We start from the raw sequence: 15,821 nt of genomic DNA on the forward strand, positions 1-15,821 counted from the left end.
CACACACACACACACACACACACACACACACACACACACCACTTTCCTAATGGCACTAATTCAAACAATGTGTGTCTTTAACAGAAGAGATAGCAAGAAAACTTGAGACGTGTGAATTTTTCAGAGCTAGGAAACGTGCCTTCATAATTGGCAAACCCTCCTGTTTTTTGTTATGCAGGATACATAATTTACTATAACACCGATGTCAATGCTGAAATACATGACTGGGTCATTGAACCAGTAGTAGGCAATAGACTGACCCATCAGATTCAAGAGCTGACCCTTGACACAGCATATTATTTCAAGATCCAAGCCCGGAACTCCAAAGGCATGGGCCCCATGTCAGAGGCTGTACAGTTCAGGACACCTAAAGGTAAAGAAATGCTCTGTTTTTCCGATTTAATATATGAGACAAGCAATTGATGAGGAAAAGGTTTTCACTTGGTGCTAGGAGCTGTAAGACATTTTTTTTTAAATTAAAGTAATTTTCTATCTGGGATTTTACTTTGCCCTGACCCAGGTACAGTAGATGGAAACAAACAGTTGTTAAAACGTTTGCAATAAAGGACAGATGGATAGTAATTTTTCTGGTCATTTTTGTAGGGTGAAAACCAATAGGCAATCAACGTAAAGGGTATTTTTGTTATAAGCAATATTTTACATTCATTTGAGCAGATTGTTTATCAGGCCTTGTCCTCATTATAAGAACTGCTGATTATCTGAACTTGCTCAACGCAGTGACCTAGAATGTTTTTGTTTGGAAATAAGTTTCTCTGATATAGATAATGTACTGGCTGATCTGAAGAGCAGCTAATGCTTTCCGAAAAGCTTTAGCTCAGGGGTGGGCAACCTCGTCTCTTTGAATGATGGGTTCCTCCAGGATTCATCTTTTGGGAGCTGGATTGCAGGCCAAGATTGGCCAAAGCTGAAGCAAGCAGTAAGAGAAGTGTCCCCCTCCCCCCCTTTTTTCCCCCCCTCACACCTCTTTCCTCCCTTGCTGTTGAGGAAAGTGTGTGAATTGGTTCTTCTCAGGCAAAAGTTTGAGAAGCTCTTTGGGCCTTGCAAAGGGTTTTGTCATTGGGCGAAAGCTGCTCACCTACTTTGCCAGTGGTAGTCCAGCTAGTCCTCAAGTGCTGGTTATGCATTGTCTCAACCACTGTGACCCACCTGATTTTACAACCTTTTTCACAGCAGTCATTAACAAAAGCCGGTTTCCAGCAAAACTGTTGAAAAATGCAATCACGTAGCTATCAGAACTATGAATTTGGGTATTCCAGGGAGTCCTGTCAGAATTTTGAACAGTCACTAAGTGAGCAGTCAATAGTCAAGGACGCTGTAGTTGTGTCCATTTGAGTTTCCTAGTCTCCAGTATGAGTTTCCTTTCCCGTTTTCAGAGATTATTGTTTCCATGTCAGTGAATTTTGGTCTCTTGTGTGCTTTTTCCCCTCTGCTTCCCTTGGTAGCGGAATCATCAGATAAAATGTCTAATGATCAAGGTAAACCAATAGATGTGCTTTATGTGTCGTGCTGTCTTTTATGAGTATTACTACTCTTCTTGAGCTACTAAATGACAGTTGTCTTGTGAAATTTTAGAATATCAAAACCCGGGGCTTCTTTTGGCGAAGTGTATATTTGGAACCTATGCCGTTTTTTTTAAATCTAGAAGTGAAATTGTTGCAAATTGAAACTGCACAATGACTTTTAAATTCTCTGTATGCCAGTACATTTCACTCTTTTTAATGGGTAGGTTTTTGACTTTTTAATCTTCTAGTTGTTTTTTTTACTTTTATAGTATTCCTTTATTTGTTAGAAGGTCTGAAAATATGTTGCAAAAATGATTTACATATAAATAAATCAGGATTTGTGTGCATACAGTAATCAGAAACCAGAATCAACATACAATAGCTTTAAATAAATGAAAGCAAGAAGAAGGAGAAAAAAAGCCCATCGGTGGCAAAGAATGATTGCATTCATCAGGCCTTGTATTCTCTTTGAAGTGACTCTCTCCCTGCATTTACCTCTTATCAGCCCCCAATGGACAGGAACATCTATCAACTGGAATTTGTCAAGAACTGAATGTTACATCGGTTGTAGAGATCCCTACATGTGATCTGGGCTTTGTTAGAAAGGATTAAGCCGGGGGATAATCATAATGTGCCCACTTCCCTTCCGGATTTAATATGTCTTGAAAATACCTGCCATATCAGTGATTGAGTATGAGCTCTTGTAAGATAAGCATTAGGCTCCAGCTGTTCAGAAATGGGGGACAGGGAATTAGTGGGGGGGGGGGGGAAGCAAAGTTCTTACATGGATGGAAAATTACATTTTGTCTTGTTATCAGAAAAGATTTAGGCTACTACGTTATGGTTTGCATATCCGTGATTACAGAGGTATAGGTCTAGCTGTTAATATAATTGGTTTGACATTTTTAAATATGTTCTACAGTCTCTCTGTGTGTATGTGTCTATGTGGGTGTACTTGGAGAATGCATCTATCTTGGAGGTCAGACAAAAACTCAGCCTCTTTAGAGGGCTCTCATCAACTAACCATCCTGTTAGTTGATGAGATCACAAAAGGAGTGTAATTAACTCCTTTAAGATGTATTTGAGACGACTTCCGGTTCCGGCGGCTACGGCGACAGGCAGATCGCTGCCTGCTCCAGCTCTCCCGGTGGGCTTCCCCCGCTTCTGGGGGGGCACAAGACGCCTTGGAGGGGCGTCTTGCCGAAGGAACGGCTCGCGGAGGGTCCTGGCGTCGGCGGCGGCTGGCGGGGGCTCCTCCGCTTCGTTCTAGGCATCGGGGAGCAGTTTTGGAGGACGTGCGTGCGCACGCGTCTCGCCCCATGCCGATCGGAGAACACACTTCCGAACGAAGCAGCGGCAGTATGGTGAGAGGCTTCCTTTCTGCATTCCTTCGCTTTTGAATTGATGAACTTTTCAGCACTTTTAAAAAGTTAAACTTTCGGATCCCTGCTAGAGGTGCGGCTAGAGGGAGGGGGATTTCCCCCCCTCCCTTGGACAAGCGGCTTGAAAAGACTTTCCTTCCATCCCCAGAGAGGAGGAGGGGGGAGAGCCAACTAATGATGCCTCACCCCTATAAAAGTGATTTTCATTCGACCTAGCTCCAGAACTAATGGATGAACTGAGAACTTTTTGAACTTTTAAAAATTTTACTATGCCTCTGAGCCCAAAGCTGGCAGGGCAAGATGGCACACTTCCGTTGTCTTCATGAATTGTGAAACCTGACTCCACCTTTAAAATTCAGGCTTCCGGTCTTTGTCTCCGAGTCACCCAGAGGAATTTCTTGTGGATTGCTACTTTCTGAACTCTTTGGAGAAAAAAACTTTCATCTACTGCTAGAGTGACTAAAGAAATCCCCATCTGTTTGGATCCTCTGCCTTCTGAATTCGCCTGCCTGCTCTACCTCTCCAGCTGCCCAGTCTCTACTTTGACTGATCTCCTTGCTTCATAAACCATGTCTCCAAAAAGACCACCTCCTGGAAAGCCTGGCTTTGCTACTTCTGCTCCAACGTCTGCAACGTCTAGTCCAGCTACACAGTCAAAGATATCAGAACTGATGCAACCCAAGACTACAGAGATAGACTTCCAACAAATGCTTCAACAAATTTTACAAGGCCAGGAGGAAATTAAGAAACAGTTAAGGGAAATGAAAGATGAAATTAAACAGAATCAAGCCCAAATCTTTAAGAACTCACAGAGACTGGACCTTGTGGAGGGTGGGGTGGCGGAGGCGAGGGGGGGGGTAGAGGCCTTACAGAAGGGGAACAAAGAACTTGACATCCAACAAATGAAAGCAGAGTTTGAAAGAATGTCCTTTTATCTTAGATTTCAAAATGTAATAGAAGCAGATGGGGAAAATATAAGGGACATTATGACTAACATTTTAGCTGAATACATACACAAAGATAAACAGCAGATGGAATGGGAGATAGATCTAGCTTATAGAGTGAATTCAGCATATGCCAGAACACATAATGTACCCAGGGAGGTTCATATTAAATTTCTTAGGAAAACCACAAGAGATGAAATTCTGGGTGTACAAAGGGGGCAAACACTGACATACCACGATAGGGAGATAACCATTCTAAAGCAGATTCCCAAAAAAATTAGGGAAAAAAGGAAAAGCTATTCGCAATTGGCGAATAAATTATACCAGAAGGGGGTGTGGTTTAGATGGTTGATGCCTGAAGGTATGCTGATATTCTGGGAGGAGACAAGAATCAGAATCAACACACCCATAGAGGCACAGGCCTTTATGGAAAAAAACAAAGCGAACCTAGAAAAAACAGATGACACTACAACGGTTATGCAGGACACGGGAGGGGCCGGAGCTCTGCCAGCGGGGGGTGAAGGGGCAACACCAAGAAAGCTCAGATCACAAAAATAAATAAGAAAACCACAATGTTATAAACAGACCGAAAGTATTAATGAATTTACAACTAGACTATATATTATAATTATATAAACTGATTGAAAAGTATTTTTTCTAGAATTAATATGCTGATTTTTTTTATGACTATGTAATAAGGTTTGATATTTTGATGTAACCTAGGAGTCTGGAGGGAGGGGGCGTCTGCCATACTTGCAACTGCCAAAATTTGTAACTATTCCACTTACCCTTTTCCGCATAAATGTTTTTAAAAAAACCAATAAAACTTCTTGAAAAAAAAAAAAAAAAAAAAGATGTATTTGAGAGGTGGGGTTTTTTTTGAGGGTTTTAACAGTGGGGATAGAAATAAAGTATTATGAGAATCAAATTGTTCCTATTTCCTCCTCTAACTCTCCCCCCCCCCCCCCCCCCTGCAAAAGTCCAAAATTTTCCCACTAAAATTCTTCAGCAAAATGGTCTTAAGTTCTCTGGCACAATTTAGGGTCAATGTTTTTGAAAGGGATGGTTCTTTTTTTATTGCAGATGAGGGTGGTTGGCCTGTTAGAACCCTCCTGCTCCCATTCCTATCTTTTACTTTTGGAAAATACAGTAACGATTTTCCACTATAAAATATTTGGGGCAATGTAATCTCAAACTGAGTAGGTGCCGGAGAGCCACAAATTGCCCATCGGTGACCTGTGTAAAACCCAAAGAAAAATGTATTATATTTTAAAAAGTGAACAAGATGAGATCGTCAAAAGCCTTAACACGGTTAAAATTTTATTTTCCAGCATTGGGATCTGCAGGAAAAGGAAATCGACCAATGGATGTTGGAACAGATTATAAAACTCCCATCAGTGGTAAGTATCTTCTCATCTCTGTTGAGAGCCAAGAGCTTGAAATAATTCATGTTACAATAGCGTGTGTTTTGCAGGTCAATGTCAAAGGCTTATTAGAGGAAAAACTCAGTTGAAATTCCCAACAAGGGAGGCTGTATCTCTCACATAACATGGATTTTTATTTAGCTTAAGCAATAATTTTCGATTCTTTCATTCCAATTCAAATTACAGCTCTAAAAAATCATTTCGGATAATTTTTATGTTCTTTCTTAGGAAGCAACAGCCCTCATGGCAGCCCCTCCCCCCTAGAATACAATATGCTCCTGATCATCATTGTGTCTGTGGGAGTGATAACCATTGTGGTTGTGGTGATTGTTGCTGTATTTTGCACTCAAAGGACCACCTCTCACCAGAAGAAGTAAGTTGCCCTGGGCGGAGGTGTGTGTGTGTCTGTCTGTCTTTCTGCTGGTTTCAGGGATACGGGTGTGATTTACAATGAAGGCAAACTAAAAGGCACAATAAAGTTGCACATTCTGCTTTTTTGGACTTAAATTTTAGGGCTGCCTCACATAAAGATTCTGTGCCAGTTTAACAGCGCTAGGCTTCTCTGATTCTATAATATGAACAGTGTTGGAGGGTGAACTAATGTATTCAGATAATACACAATAATAGTTAATAATGGTTCAGATGCAGTATAGTGGAAACCATTTCAGAACCATATTTCAGGTTTTTTTTTAACTGCTCTGAGCTGCTATTGAGATTGGCGATAGTGACAAAAATCTTGCGGTCTTAAGGGCTTCTGGATGACTTCTCCAAGGTCATCTCCATGGCTTCTTCCTTCCCCTTCTGCATGAAGTGTGGATGAGTTGATTTTCATTGCTACAGGATATGCAACAGCTAGTGGCAGGACAGTTCTCAGTATTTAAGTCAGCAGAAGTGAAAACAGTAGCTGTTTGCCTCCAGGCTGCTTCTCAGAGCTTGAGAGGTGAAAATGTTGGTGGTACAGAATGGACTTTGGCATCCAATAAGATCCACGAGGACATTTCCCACAGTTTTTGGATGAGCCCTTGGAAAGAAAGAGCGTGGCTCCTGCATGCACAATAGAAAAGAGACTAATAAAAGGAGAATATTCCTAGCTCAAGGTTGAAATGAGGGATCCTTGGTGCTCTCTGAGCTGGGTTGCTTGCACTGATGATGATACTTAGTTTGGATAATGAAACATCTGCAAGAAAACAATCCAGCTCGGAGAGCACCAAAGACCTTCACAAAACATACTACTGGGCAGCGTTATTGTTCACAATGATACTTTTATGGAAGATAACTCTTGCAGGAAAAATGTATAAGTGATTTCTTTCCTTTTTTTTTCTCCTTTTAAAGAAAACGAGCTGCTTGTAAATCTGTGAATGGGTCTCATAAATACAAAGGCAATTCCAAGGATGTCAAGCCACCGGATCTTTGGATCCATCACGAGAGGCTGGAGCTGAAGCCTATTGATAAATCTCCAGATCCAAATCCAATCATGACCGACACCCCAATCCCTCGTAATTCCCAAGACATCACCCCCGTTGACAACTCTATGGACAGCAATATTCATCAGAGACGAAACTCCTACCGAGGTGAGAGGACACTATTGTTAGCTTCACTGCTGAATCTCGTGGTTCTTTCCTAACGTGGACAGAAAGACAAGTGGAACCTGACATTTGTTCTTCTGAATCCAGGGCATGAGTCAGAGGACAGCATGTCCACCCTCGCAGGCAGAAGAGGGATGCGGCCAAAGATGATGATGCCGTTTGATTCTCAACCTCCTCAACGTAAGTCTAGCTTCAGGGGTGACCTCCCAAAGCCACCTTGATTGAGTCCAACATTTCTGGTTCCATCTCATCCATATAAGATTATCTTGCAGTTCATTTAAAGCAACAGTCCAATATCCTTAGCCTTAAGAGCACTAAATAAACTTCTGGCTAAATAGCCTGTTTACATTTTCCTTTGACATTGACTTCAACCCCAGGCCCTCTCTGTTTTTGTAGATTCATCCTGGCAGCAGCAATAAATTTGCCCTGTCTGTCTGTCCTGTGTGTCATGCAGATATTCTGAGCAGAATAGTCTGTATTAGATCATAGGTTAGACTTACGCCAAGCAATGGATGGCCTTGGACTTTTCACCTTAGTAAAGGGATGTAGTTTCTGGATCTCCATAGCGATATGCTAATGACAAGCCTAGTGGATTTAAATAACAAATATTGCCAGCTAAATGGAAATTTGCACAGTCGTTGTTTATGTATGGCAGATCCAATAGATGTCATGTACAATTGAGGGTTCTATCAATTTAATCTATTTAGGTATTATAGGCTAGATAAATGCCAGAACCACAGAAATCACTGCCAGACTGCATCTGTAAATTAGCCAAATCCTGCTAATACCTATTACAAATCATGTACACAAGCAGTAGAAGAGGCTGAAGAAAAGAGTTTTTCTTTCAGCAGAGTTGGTTGAGATCCTCCGTTTATCGTAAATGACATTATTACGGCGATGCCATACTAATTTGTGTGTTGTGAAATTGCAAAAGATTTTAGATAGTTTTATTTTTCTTTGAAAGAGCTGGGAAAGAGCTAGAGAGAAACAAATGTTTTTGGGCTATGAAGGTGACAAGATTGGAGGTGAAGAAGAGAACAAGTTTATGCTTGATGGCGTTCCCCACTCAGGGTGGTGAAACAGTTAAGAAAAATATTTTGAGAAATTGAGGCAAGGAGGAGATGCCTACAACTAATTAATCACTGTGATCTGAAAGGTATTTCAGAAAAACTGACGGTGATAAAAATCCAAATGCCATGCTTCCCATCATAAAGGGGAACCATTTTTATGTGTAATATTCAGACTAACCTGGATTAGTAAGGGTGGGAATATATTACAGAGTGATTTTCTCACCCATAGTATCTGAAAACGTTCATCATTCTAAGATGAGATGTTTGAAGTCCTTCATAATTTTACCAATCCTTTCCCGTTGCTTTTTTCCTCAACCTTAATAAAGGGAGATCAATAACATCGCTTCCTTTTCAGACATTATTTCTTCCTATCATAGAGCTCTGTTAAATGCAGTTGTGTGTGGTTCTTTTTACTGGAAAACCAAATTTTATTATGGCCAAGGGCTGGCATAGAATAACAGAACCAACAGCATGAGAATGGTTCAGTTACTGCAGGGGTGTCCAAGCTTGGCAACTTTAAGACTTGTGGACTTCCTGGGGAATTCTGGGAGTTGAAGTCCACAAGTCTTAAAGTTGCCAACTTTGGACACCCCTGCAGTAACTGAGTTTGTTGTAAGCGACATTCTTCGTTTTATTCCAACCTGCAACATATCAAAACGATTCATTACAAAATACATTGCGGGTTCATCGCGTAGGAAGTGGGGGGGGCCTTCACTTTGGCCTGCATGCTGGTTGGTCTTGTGTTAAGCTTTTTTTTTTTCTGTCTTATGTTCATTCACAGCTGTGGTTAGTGCTCATCCCATCCATTCCCTCGATAACCCCCACCATCATTTCCACTCCGGCAACCTCGCTTCTCCAACTTGCAACTATCTCCATCATCAGGCAAACCTATGGCCAGTTGGCACATCTGTATCCCATTCAGACAGGGCTAATTCCACAGGTGAGAAGAACGATCCGTTTATGGAGGCCCACCCTTGGCAAAAGAACCACGAGGGCCAGAGCCTCATACCATCTAATTGCAAATATCGAACAACATGTTTTGGGTGGTTGTCTCTAGCCCAAATCTACGGAGCTCAGAAGGTTGTATTTGCTGATTGAACCCAATTTTGTGTGCCTTTCTTCCTTTTGCTAATAGCACACATTGTAGATGGATTTGTTTTGCTGCACTTTGTTCTGTTGGAGTCACCCCTAGCCCTCTGGACTCTCGAAGCCCCGAGAATAAGGTTGCCCTTTCTGGGTGTTTAGTGAATGGCACATTTAAGCGTTTAGAATTTTATTTAATCTTGGATCTGATGGTAATTCGGTTTCTCTGTTGAGAATTTCAATTTGCATAATTTCCTCTCTGTATTATTAAAGCTGCAAATAATGACTCTGAAGTGAGAATACTGCCTTATTTAATTGTACAGTGCTGGTAGCTTCTGATTTAATTTCCAACATCAGGAGGACCCATTTTTGCATCGAATATGGAAATGCTAACAGCTTAGAGGTATCTCTACCTAGCATTTAATAAAAACCACTTGAAAGCTAGGCAACTAAGAAATCTCCAGGCAAGACACTAAAGGATGAATCAGATAGCAAATTCAGTGGTGATTTAGAAAGCTGAATACGTTGTTTGTTTTGTTTTGATTAAATGGTGGGATCACATGCTTTTTTCAAAACAAACTAACTCTTTATAGAGCCTAAATAGAAAGCATAAAACTTTAGAAGCAATGTACAGTTACGTATAAGTGCTAACTAAGTGAACTTTGGGATGACTTTCTCATTCTCTCAGTTTGTTGGCCTCCTTTGGAACCCAAGAGAGTTTGTGACCCAAGTAATGCCATGGAAGGCGCCTGGCATTTTCAGGGACACTGAGCATTACGTTGAAAAGTTAAAGCTAACCATTCATTCCCTTCCCTCATCTCCAGAATCTGTTCGAAATACACCTAGCACAGATACCATGCCAGCGTCTTCATCTCAGACATGTTGTGCCGACCACCAAGAGCCAGAAAGTGCTTCAGCATCCTACCTGCCCAGTACCCAGGAAGAGGAGGCAAGCCAGAACCTGCCCACTGCCCATGTCCGTCCCTCTCATCCTCTGAAGAGCTTTGCTGTGCCAGCCGTCCCGCCCACTGGCAGCACTTATGACCCTGCCTTGCCAAGCACACCTTTATTATCACAGCAAGGTGAGAACGGGAGAATGAAAGTTGAATGGAGGAGAGATAGGTGAGCGGTAACGTGATTTTTTGGGTCGGCGTTTTCTTTTTTTAAACTTCCCGAATTCCTTAGCCAGCATGTATGGAGTTGAAGTCCTCACACCTCAAAAGTTGCCAAATGTGAACAACACTGATCTACAGGCAATTGTCACAGCTTCTTTGAGGTTTTTGGCAGCTGCAACAAAATCACAATTACTCTAGAACAGGGGTGTCAAACTCACGGCCCGCGGCCCGGATCTGTCACACACACTGGTCACATCCACCCCCTTTTCAGTGAACAGGAAAAAAGTTGTGATATGTCACATGATGATAATGTGTCATCACAAGTTTGACACCCTTGCTCTAGAAGGTCAGCTTACAGAGATATGTGGTGGTACAGTGGTCAAAGTGCAGAATTGCAGGCAAACCCTGCTTACAGCCAGGAGTTTGATCCTGACTGGCTTAAGGTTGACTCAGCCTGCCATCCTTTTGAGGTCGGTAAAATGAGAATCCAGATTGTTGGGGGCAACAGGGTGATAATTGTAAAGTGCTTGGAGAGAACCGTAAAGCACCGTGAAGCGATATAAAAGTGCATGCAATTGCTGTTAAGTGGTTCCTGTTCTTCCTTCCCAGCAGCCAAGCAGGTTCATTAAGGCAAAGAAGATGCTGATTGTGGCATTGCAATTGAAACACCATCCTTGTGTATACCTATGGCTCATTGATGTATACACAAAAGGGGAGGGGTTTGGATTATGATGCCACAGGTGCCATCTTTCCTGCTTTGACTCTCTCTGGGAAGGTCATACTCCCAAATGAAGTTCCCTGCAAAACACCCACGAAATCTAGTATCGTATATAGCTGCGTCCCCCGTATTATCCGTAGGGCCTCTGTGGCTTATCTTCATTCCGGACTTGTAAATAACAGTTTTTAATCTTTGGCTTCTCAGTTCCGAATTTCAATTATAATCGTTTTCATTGATGTGTAGTTTTCTGGCTGTGGGCAGACTTGGCACAGAATCCAAACCTGAAAAGAATTTGATTTGCATCTGACTGTATTTAATAGCAACAAACCTGGTTTGTTATCAACATGCCATTATATAGGTGTGCCAATTAAAAGATTGACCATGATTATAATTGTGTCAAGCTTCTAGCCATCCAGTTCATTCAGTGAAGACAGCATCGATCGGAACTCTGGGAAGGACTCGGCCTCCAATGCCAGTGGTAGTCCCGAGTGCCCCTGAAGTGCAGGAAACCACAAGGATGCTTGAAGACACAGAAAGTGTAAGTGGGCTTAAATGTAACAACCAATGTACATAAATGTGAAAATAATAGTAATGAGACCCTTCCACTGCGGTGTACGCAGAAAGAAAACCAACCAAATACAGATAGTTCTCGACTTACAAAACACAAGTGGGACCAGAATTTCCATTGGTTGTTAAGTGAGTAACATCCAATTTTACAACCTTTTTGGCACGTTTATTAAGCAAATCACTTCAGCTGTTCAATGAACCACACCGTCGTTAAGCAAAGCTAGTTTCCCCCATTGAATTGCTTGTCAAAAGCCAGCCAGCCGGAGAGATCGCAAATGCTTGTCATAAGTTTTTTTTCGGCGCTGCTGTAACTCTGAATGGTTGCTACACAAAAGGTCGTAAGTCGAGGAGAACCTGTATAGCTGGTCAGGTTTTATGGAAATGGTTTCTCCGGTCTGAAGCGCTTCCTGATCCATCTCTCCTGGCAATCAGTGGGGGGCACTCTGTCCTTTCTAACTGAAGCTGGGGATCACCTCTCTTAAAAGCCATCAACCTTGGCGCGAGCGGGAATCCAGGGTTGGGTTTCTGTCCAATCGTAGACTGTTCTCCTCTGACCTTGGGAAAAACCAAGCCATCCTTTAGCCCAGGGGTGTTCAAACTTGGGAACTTTAAGACTTGTGGACTTCAACTCCCAGAATTCCCCAGCCAGCAGAGCCCATCCTTTAGCCCAGGGGTGTCCAAACTTGGGAACTTTAAGACTTGTGGACTTCAACTCAGGGGTGTCCAAACTTGGGAACTTTAAGACTTTGTGGACTTCAACTCCCAGAATTCCCCAGCCTGGGGAATTCTGGGAGTTGAAGTCCACAAGTCTTAAAGTTCCCAAGTTTGGACACCCCTGCTTTAGCCTTTAGGAAGGTACCTTTGGATCCCAACATTGCAGCAAAAACTTTTGACAAGCCAATGACAATTAACTGCAGGATATATTAAGCATTTATGAGGTGCTCTATTGTTAAATTGCCCCCATCTTTGGCTCATCAATTATGAGGCATTTCTGCTCTTCAATAGCTGTTCCCTTTTGGCTAATGCCAAGTTTCCAAGATCTGAAGTAGCATTGCGAAGCCTTCCAAAGCACCAGTTAAATGGGCTTGGTAGCATTGTTCTGAATCGACCAATGCTTGAGTTCGGCCTTTCCATATAATAGCAACACTTGGAGAGGCCATTAAATGTGAATCGTTGCTTCATAACTATTATCGTCGTGGGTGCAGGGAAGTTGCCTGCTTGTCTTCTCCTCTCCCATCGCTTTGGCTCTCGGTTCCTCATTTATGATCTCATTTATGTGATGTGTTTGTTCTGGAGCCGCTGCCTCCCCCCCCCCCCCTCATCTTTCCCTACAAAACAAACATTGGAATGGGCCCGTTTTGGCAGCAATAAGTGCCGAGCAATCTTGCTTGGCTGCCCAGTCCTACCTCATAACCATTGGAAAGGTGGCACAGTAGTTAGCATGTAGTATTGAGGGCTAAGTCTGCCCACAGCCAGGAGTTTGATCCCGACAGGCTCCAGGTTCACTCAGCCTTCCATCCTTAAGATGGTCGATGTAGGCGATGACCAGACTGAGCCCGAGGGAGGAGGGGACACATGTGCCATCAGTCCTGAGTTCCTTTGTGCCTACAAGAGATCAAGGTTCAGTCCACCTTGAATTTTTTTATCTACTGCCAATTTGCTTTGGCCATTGGTAGTTCAGGTTCTTGTAGAGAGCTTAAGCTTGCAAAAAAATAATAATCTTTACAACCATTTGAACTGCCTGGATCTTCTGATTTCCCTGGCACTTGACAGTTGGTAAAAGGACCTAGATTGTTGACACTGTAAACCGCTTAGCGAGTGCTGTAAAGCCCTGTGAAGCGGTATATAAGTCTAATTGCTATTGCTGTTTGGCCGCTATCCTCCTTCCTCTTTCCCACACAAGGCAGCTCATCTAGCCCAATAACCCTATTAAATCTCCTGCAGAATTACGAACCGGATGAACTCACCAAAGAGATGGCCCACCTGGAAGGACTAATGAAGGACCTTAACGCCATCACCACAGCGTGATCGCCTTCCCCGAGGAATGGCTTCAGACCCACCGGCCTTGGGACTTTGCCTTGGAGCACAAGGAAATGTATAAAGACTAGGGGACAGCACAGAAAGAGACCTGCCAACCGGCTGCAGCACCACCAGGGCCCCCTCCGGTTAACCAAATGGCTCTTCTAGTTCGTTGGCCTGCAATGAACCTCTTTGGAGGTCGTTGGGATTTCCGCTCCTCGCTGCGATGCTGGTGTGGATATGAACCAGGAGTGGGGTGACGTCTCAGGCTGATGAAATCCAGCATCCAGACAAACTTAGCATTCATCGGAGGCAGCTTTTGTCCCGGTGCTGCAACCTTCCCTGCTTTTTCAGTGTTGGACATTCACATTTATGTACAATTTTATTTGTGTGTTTTTATTTTATTGTATCTTTTTTTATTAAAAAGTGTAACCTGACAGACAAAAAAATTGTGTTGTTTCCCCCAAAGCCTAGACAGACGTCCGATTGCTTGTTCTATTGTGTATACGGGAATTCATTGCCAATGTGGATTGTTCCATTCATTTCTTCGTTCGGATTTCTTTTCTTTTCTTTTTTAAAGCTTGTATCACTCTGTCACCTTCCAGCAGTTATAATCCATGGCCTTGGGGTATGCTGCATTGCTTTTTGTAAGCTTTTTTTATTTTTATATTATAATAATAATTCAAAAAGCCTGATTAGATCCTTTCCCATCACTGTGAGGTTAACTATCTGTTTAGATTGAAATGTAACACGGAGCAAACTTTTTTAAATTTTTATTTTGAGCGTTTTCAGTGCAGGAGGGGCAGAATAAGTAAGCCTTGGGCTGGGAGCCACAGAGTGGTAGGAAGCTTCATTGGGCAATGGAATGCAACACAACTCTATCCTTCGGACTCGTATAATCCATCCCTTGCAATATGCCCGATTGTGACTTAAATAAATTATTATTTTTACGAGTAATTTCCCCGATCGCAGTGACTTGGAAAAAAGTAACACAGTAATCTGAAGGATGGCCGTGATGTTAACTCTTACCTGCAATGATTCACTTTTGTCATTACCTCTGTCTGTCCACGGCCTTACCAAAACAGAAAGTGAGCAGCGCACCTGTGGCTCCAAAGACATCGTATCAACCGGCCCCAATTCATCAAAGGGAATTGTAAAAAATAGAATGAAGGCTTAAAATGTGTCATTCTCCTTTGTAAATTCATCCTTTAGTCCAGGGGTGTCCAACCTTGGCGACTTCAAGGTTTGTGGACTTCAACTGCATTCTGGGAGTTGAAGTCCACAAAGCTTAAAGTCGCCAAAGTTGGAGCTCTTGCTTTAGCCTGTTTCTTGCCAATTGCAAAGGGCGTTGTGTTGAGCAAAACCCTCTCATAAATGTTGGGTCCTTTAAGTTCAGTTACCACAATGTATCTTAGCAACACAACTCTTCTTGTTTGAATGTTTGATTTCAAAGCTGTGTCCTTCTGGATGTTTGCGTTGAAGTGGGAGTTTTATTCCAGATACTTTAGCAAATGGCTCAGACATAGTTTATGTTCGATCATTGTATGCTAAAGTATCTGGAATAAAACTCTGTGTAGCTGTAGATCATCTTTAAGGTTTGGGGGAATACTTCCAGTGTTGAACCACAATCAAAACAAATTAAGTTTGCAGGAAAGGGGGGGGGGGAACATAGGTGTGTGTGTTTGTGACTCAGGTGTTGGCCGAGCCGGTAGAAGAAAGGGGTGTGTTGGGAGAGATAAATAAATTCCTAATAAACTGGTAAAATTGCATTTTCTTTTTGTGTTTGCTGCCCATAATCATACTGTTCTCTGTCATCTTCTATGATAAACATGCTAAGAAAATAATATTTTCTTTTTTTTAAAAAAGAAACCCATAGCATTGGGTATCTCATGCTGGCTTAAAAAGAGATGGGAGGCTTTGATTTTCTTTTTATTGCAACCAACATAATTGGTCCAAGTGATACTGGAGCCATGCTGGTGCAGTGGTTTAAAATGCAGCATTGCAGCATAACTCTGCCCACTGCCAGCAGTTCGATCCTGACTGGCTCATGGTCAACTCAGCCTTCCATCCTTCCAAGGTCGGTAAAATGAGGACCCAGATTGTTGGGGGCAATATGCTGACTCTGTAAACCGCTTAGAGAGGCCTGCATAGCCTCGTGAAGTGGTATATAAGTCTTAAGTGCTATTGCTGTTGTTGCAAGTCCAGCGATAACAAGATTATGATAGGATGGGATCAGTCAGAGATGTAAGTTCTTTTATTTTCCTATATGATCAAAACTTGGATTGTATGTTGCTAGCCATTCAGGTTTAGAGTCCCTTGGCTTATGTTCTCTCCAATTGTACAGAGAAGATATTATTTTTAGGAGCAGATAAGAAGAGAGCTACATTACC

The 15,821-nt window shown here is 42.3% G+C and overlaps 2 protein-coding genes across 4 annotated transcripts in view; both read left to right on the forward strand.

Annotated features, from left to right (window-relative positions):
- NEO1 (neogenin 1) overlaps window positions 1–15,287 on the forward strand; it is a 59,753-nt gene extending 44,466 nt beyond the window's left edge. For 2 of the 3 annotated variants that reach the window (XM_081964601.1, XM_081964602.1), the window contains exons 20-28: window positions 179–373; window positions 5,181–5,249; window positions 5,502–5,646; window positions 6,606–6,844; window positions 6,947–7,039; window positions 8,711–8,869; window positions 9,837–10,094; window positions 11,247–11,383; window positions 13,357–15,287. In XM_081964601.1, coding sequence (XP_081820727.1) covers window positions 179–373; window positions 5,181–5,249; window positions 5,502–5,646; window positions 6,606–6,844; window positions 6,947–7,039; window positions 8,711–8,869; window positions 9,837–10,094; window positions 11,247–11,383; window positions 13,357–13,440 — 1,379 coding nt within the window. In that variant the 3' untranslated portion in view covers window positions 13,441–15,287. The remainder of the gene's footprint in view (window positions 1–178; window positions 374–5,180; window positions 5,250–5,501; window positions 5,647–6,605; window positions 6,845–6,946; window positions 7,040–8,710; window positions 8,870–9,836; window positions 10,095–11,246; window positions 11,384–13,356) is intronic. The other variant, XR_014176344.1, reaches the window with a different exon arrangement.
- Window positions 1–15,821, forward strand: part of BBS4 (Bardet-Biedl syndrome 4) — a 303,820-nt gene that overhangs the window by 175,436 nt on the left and 112,563 nt on the right. The window lies entirely within an intron of this gene.

Source organism: Natrix helvetica, assembly GCF_964273705.1.
Source record: "Natrix helvetica genome assembly, chromosome: 12".
In the NCBI taxonomy this organism is placed as follows: domain Eukaryota; kingdom Metazoa; phylum Chordata; class Lepidosauria; order Squamata; family Natricidae; genus Natrix; species Natrix helvetica.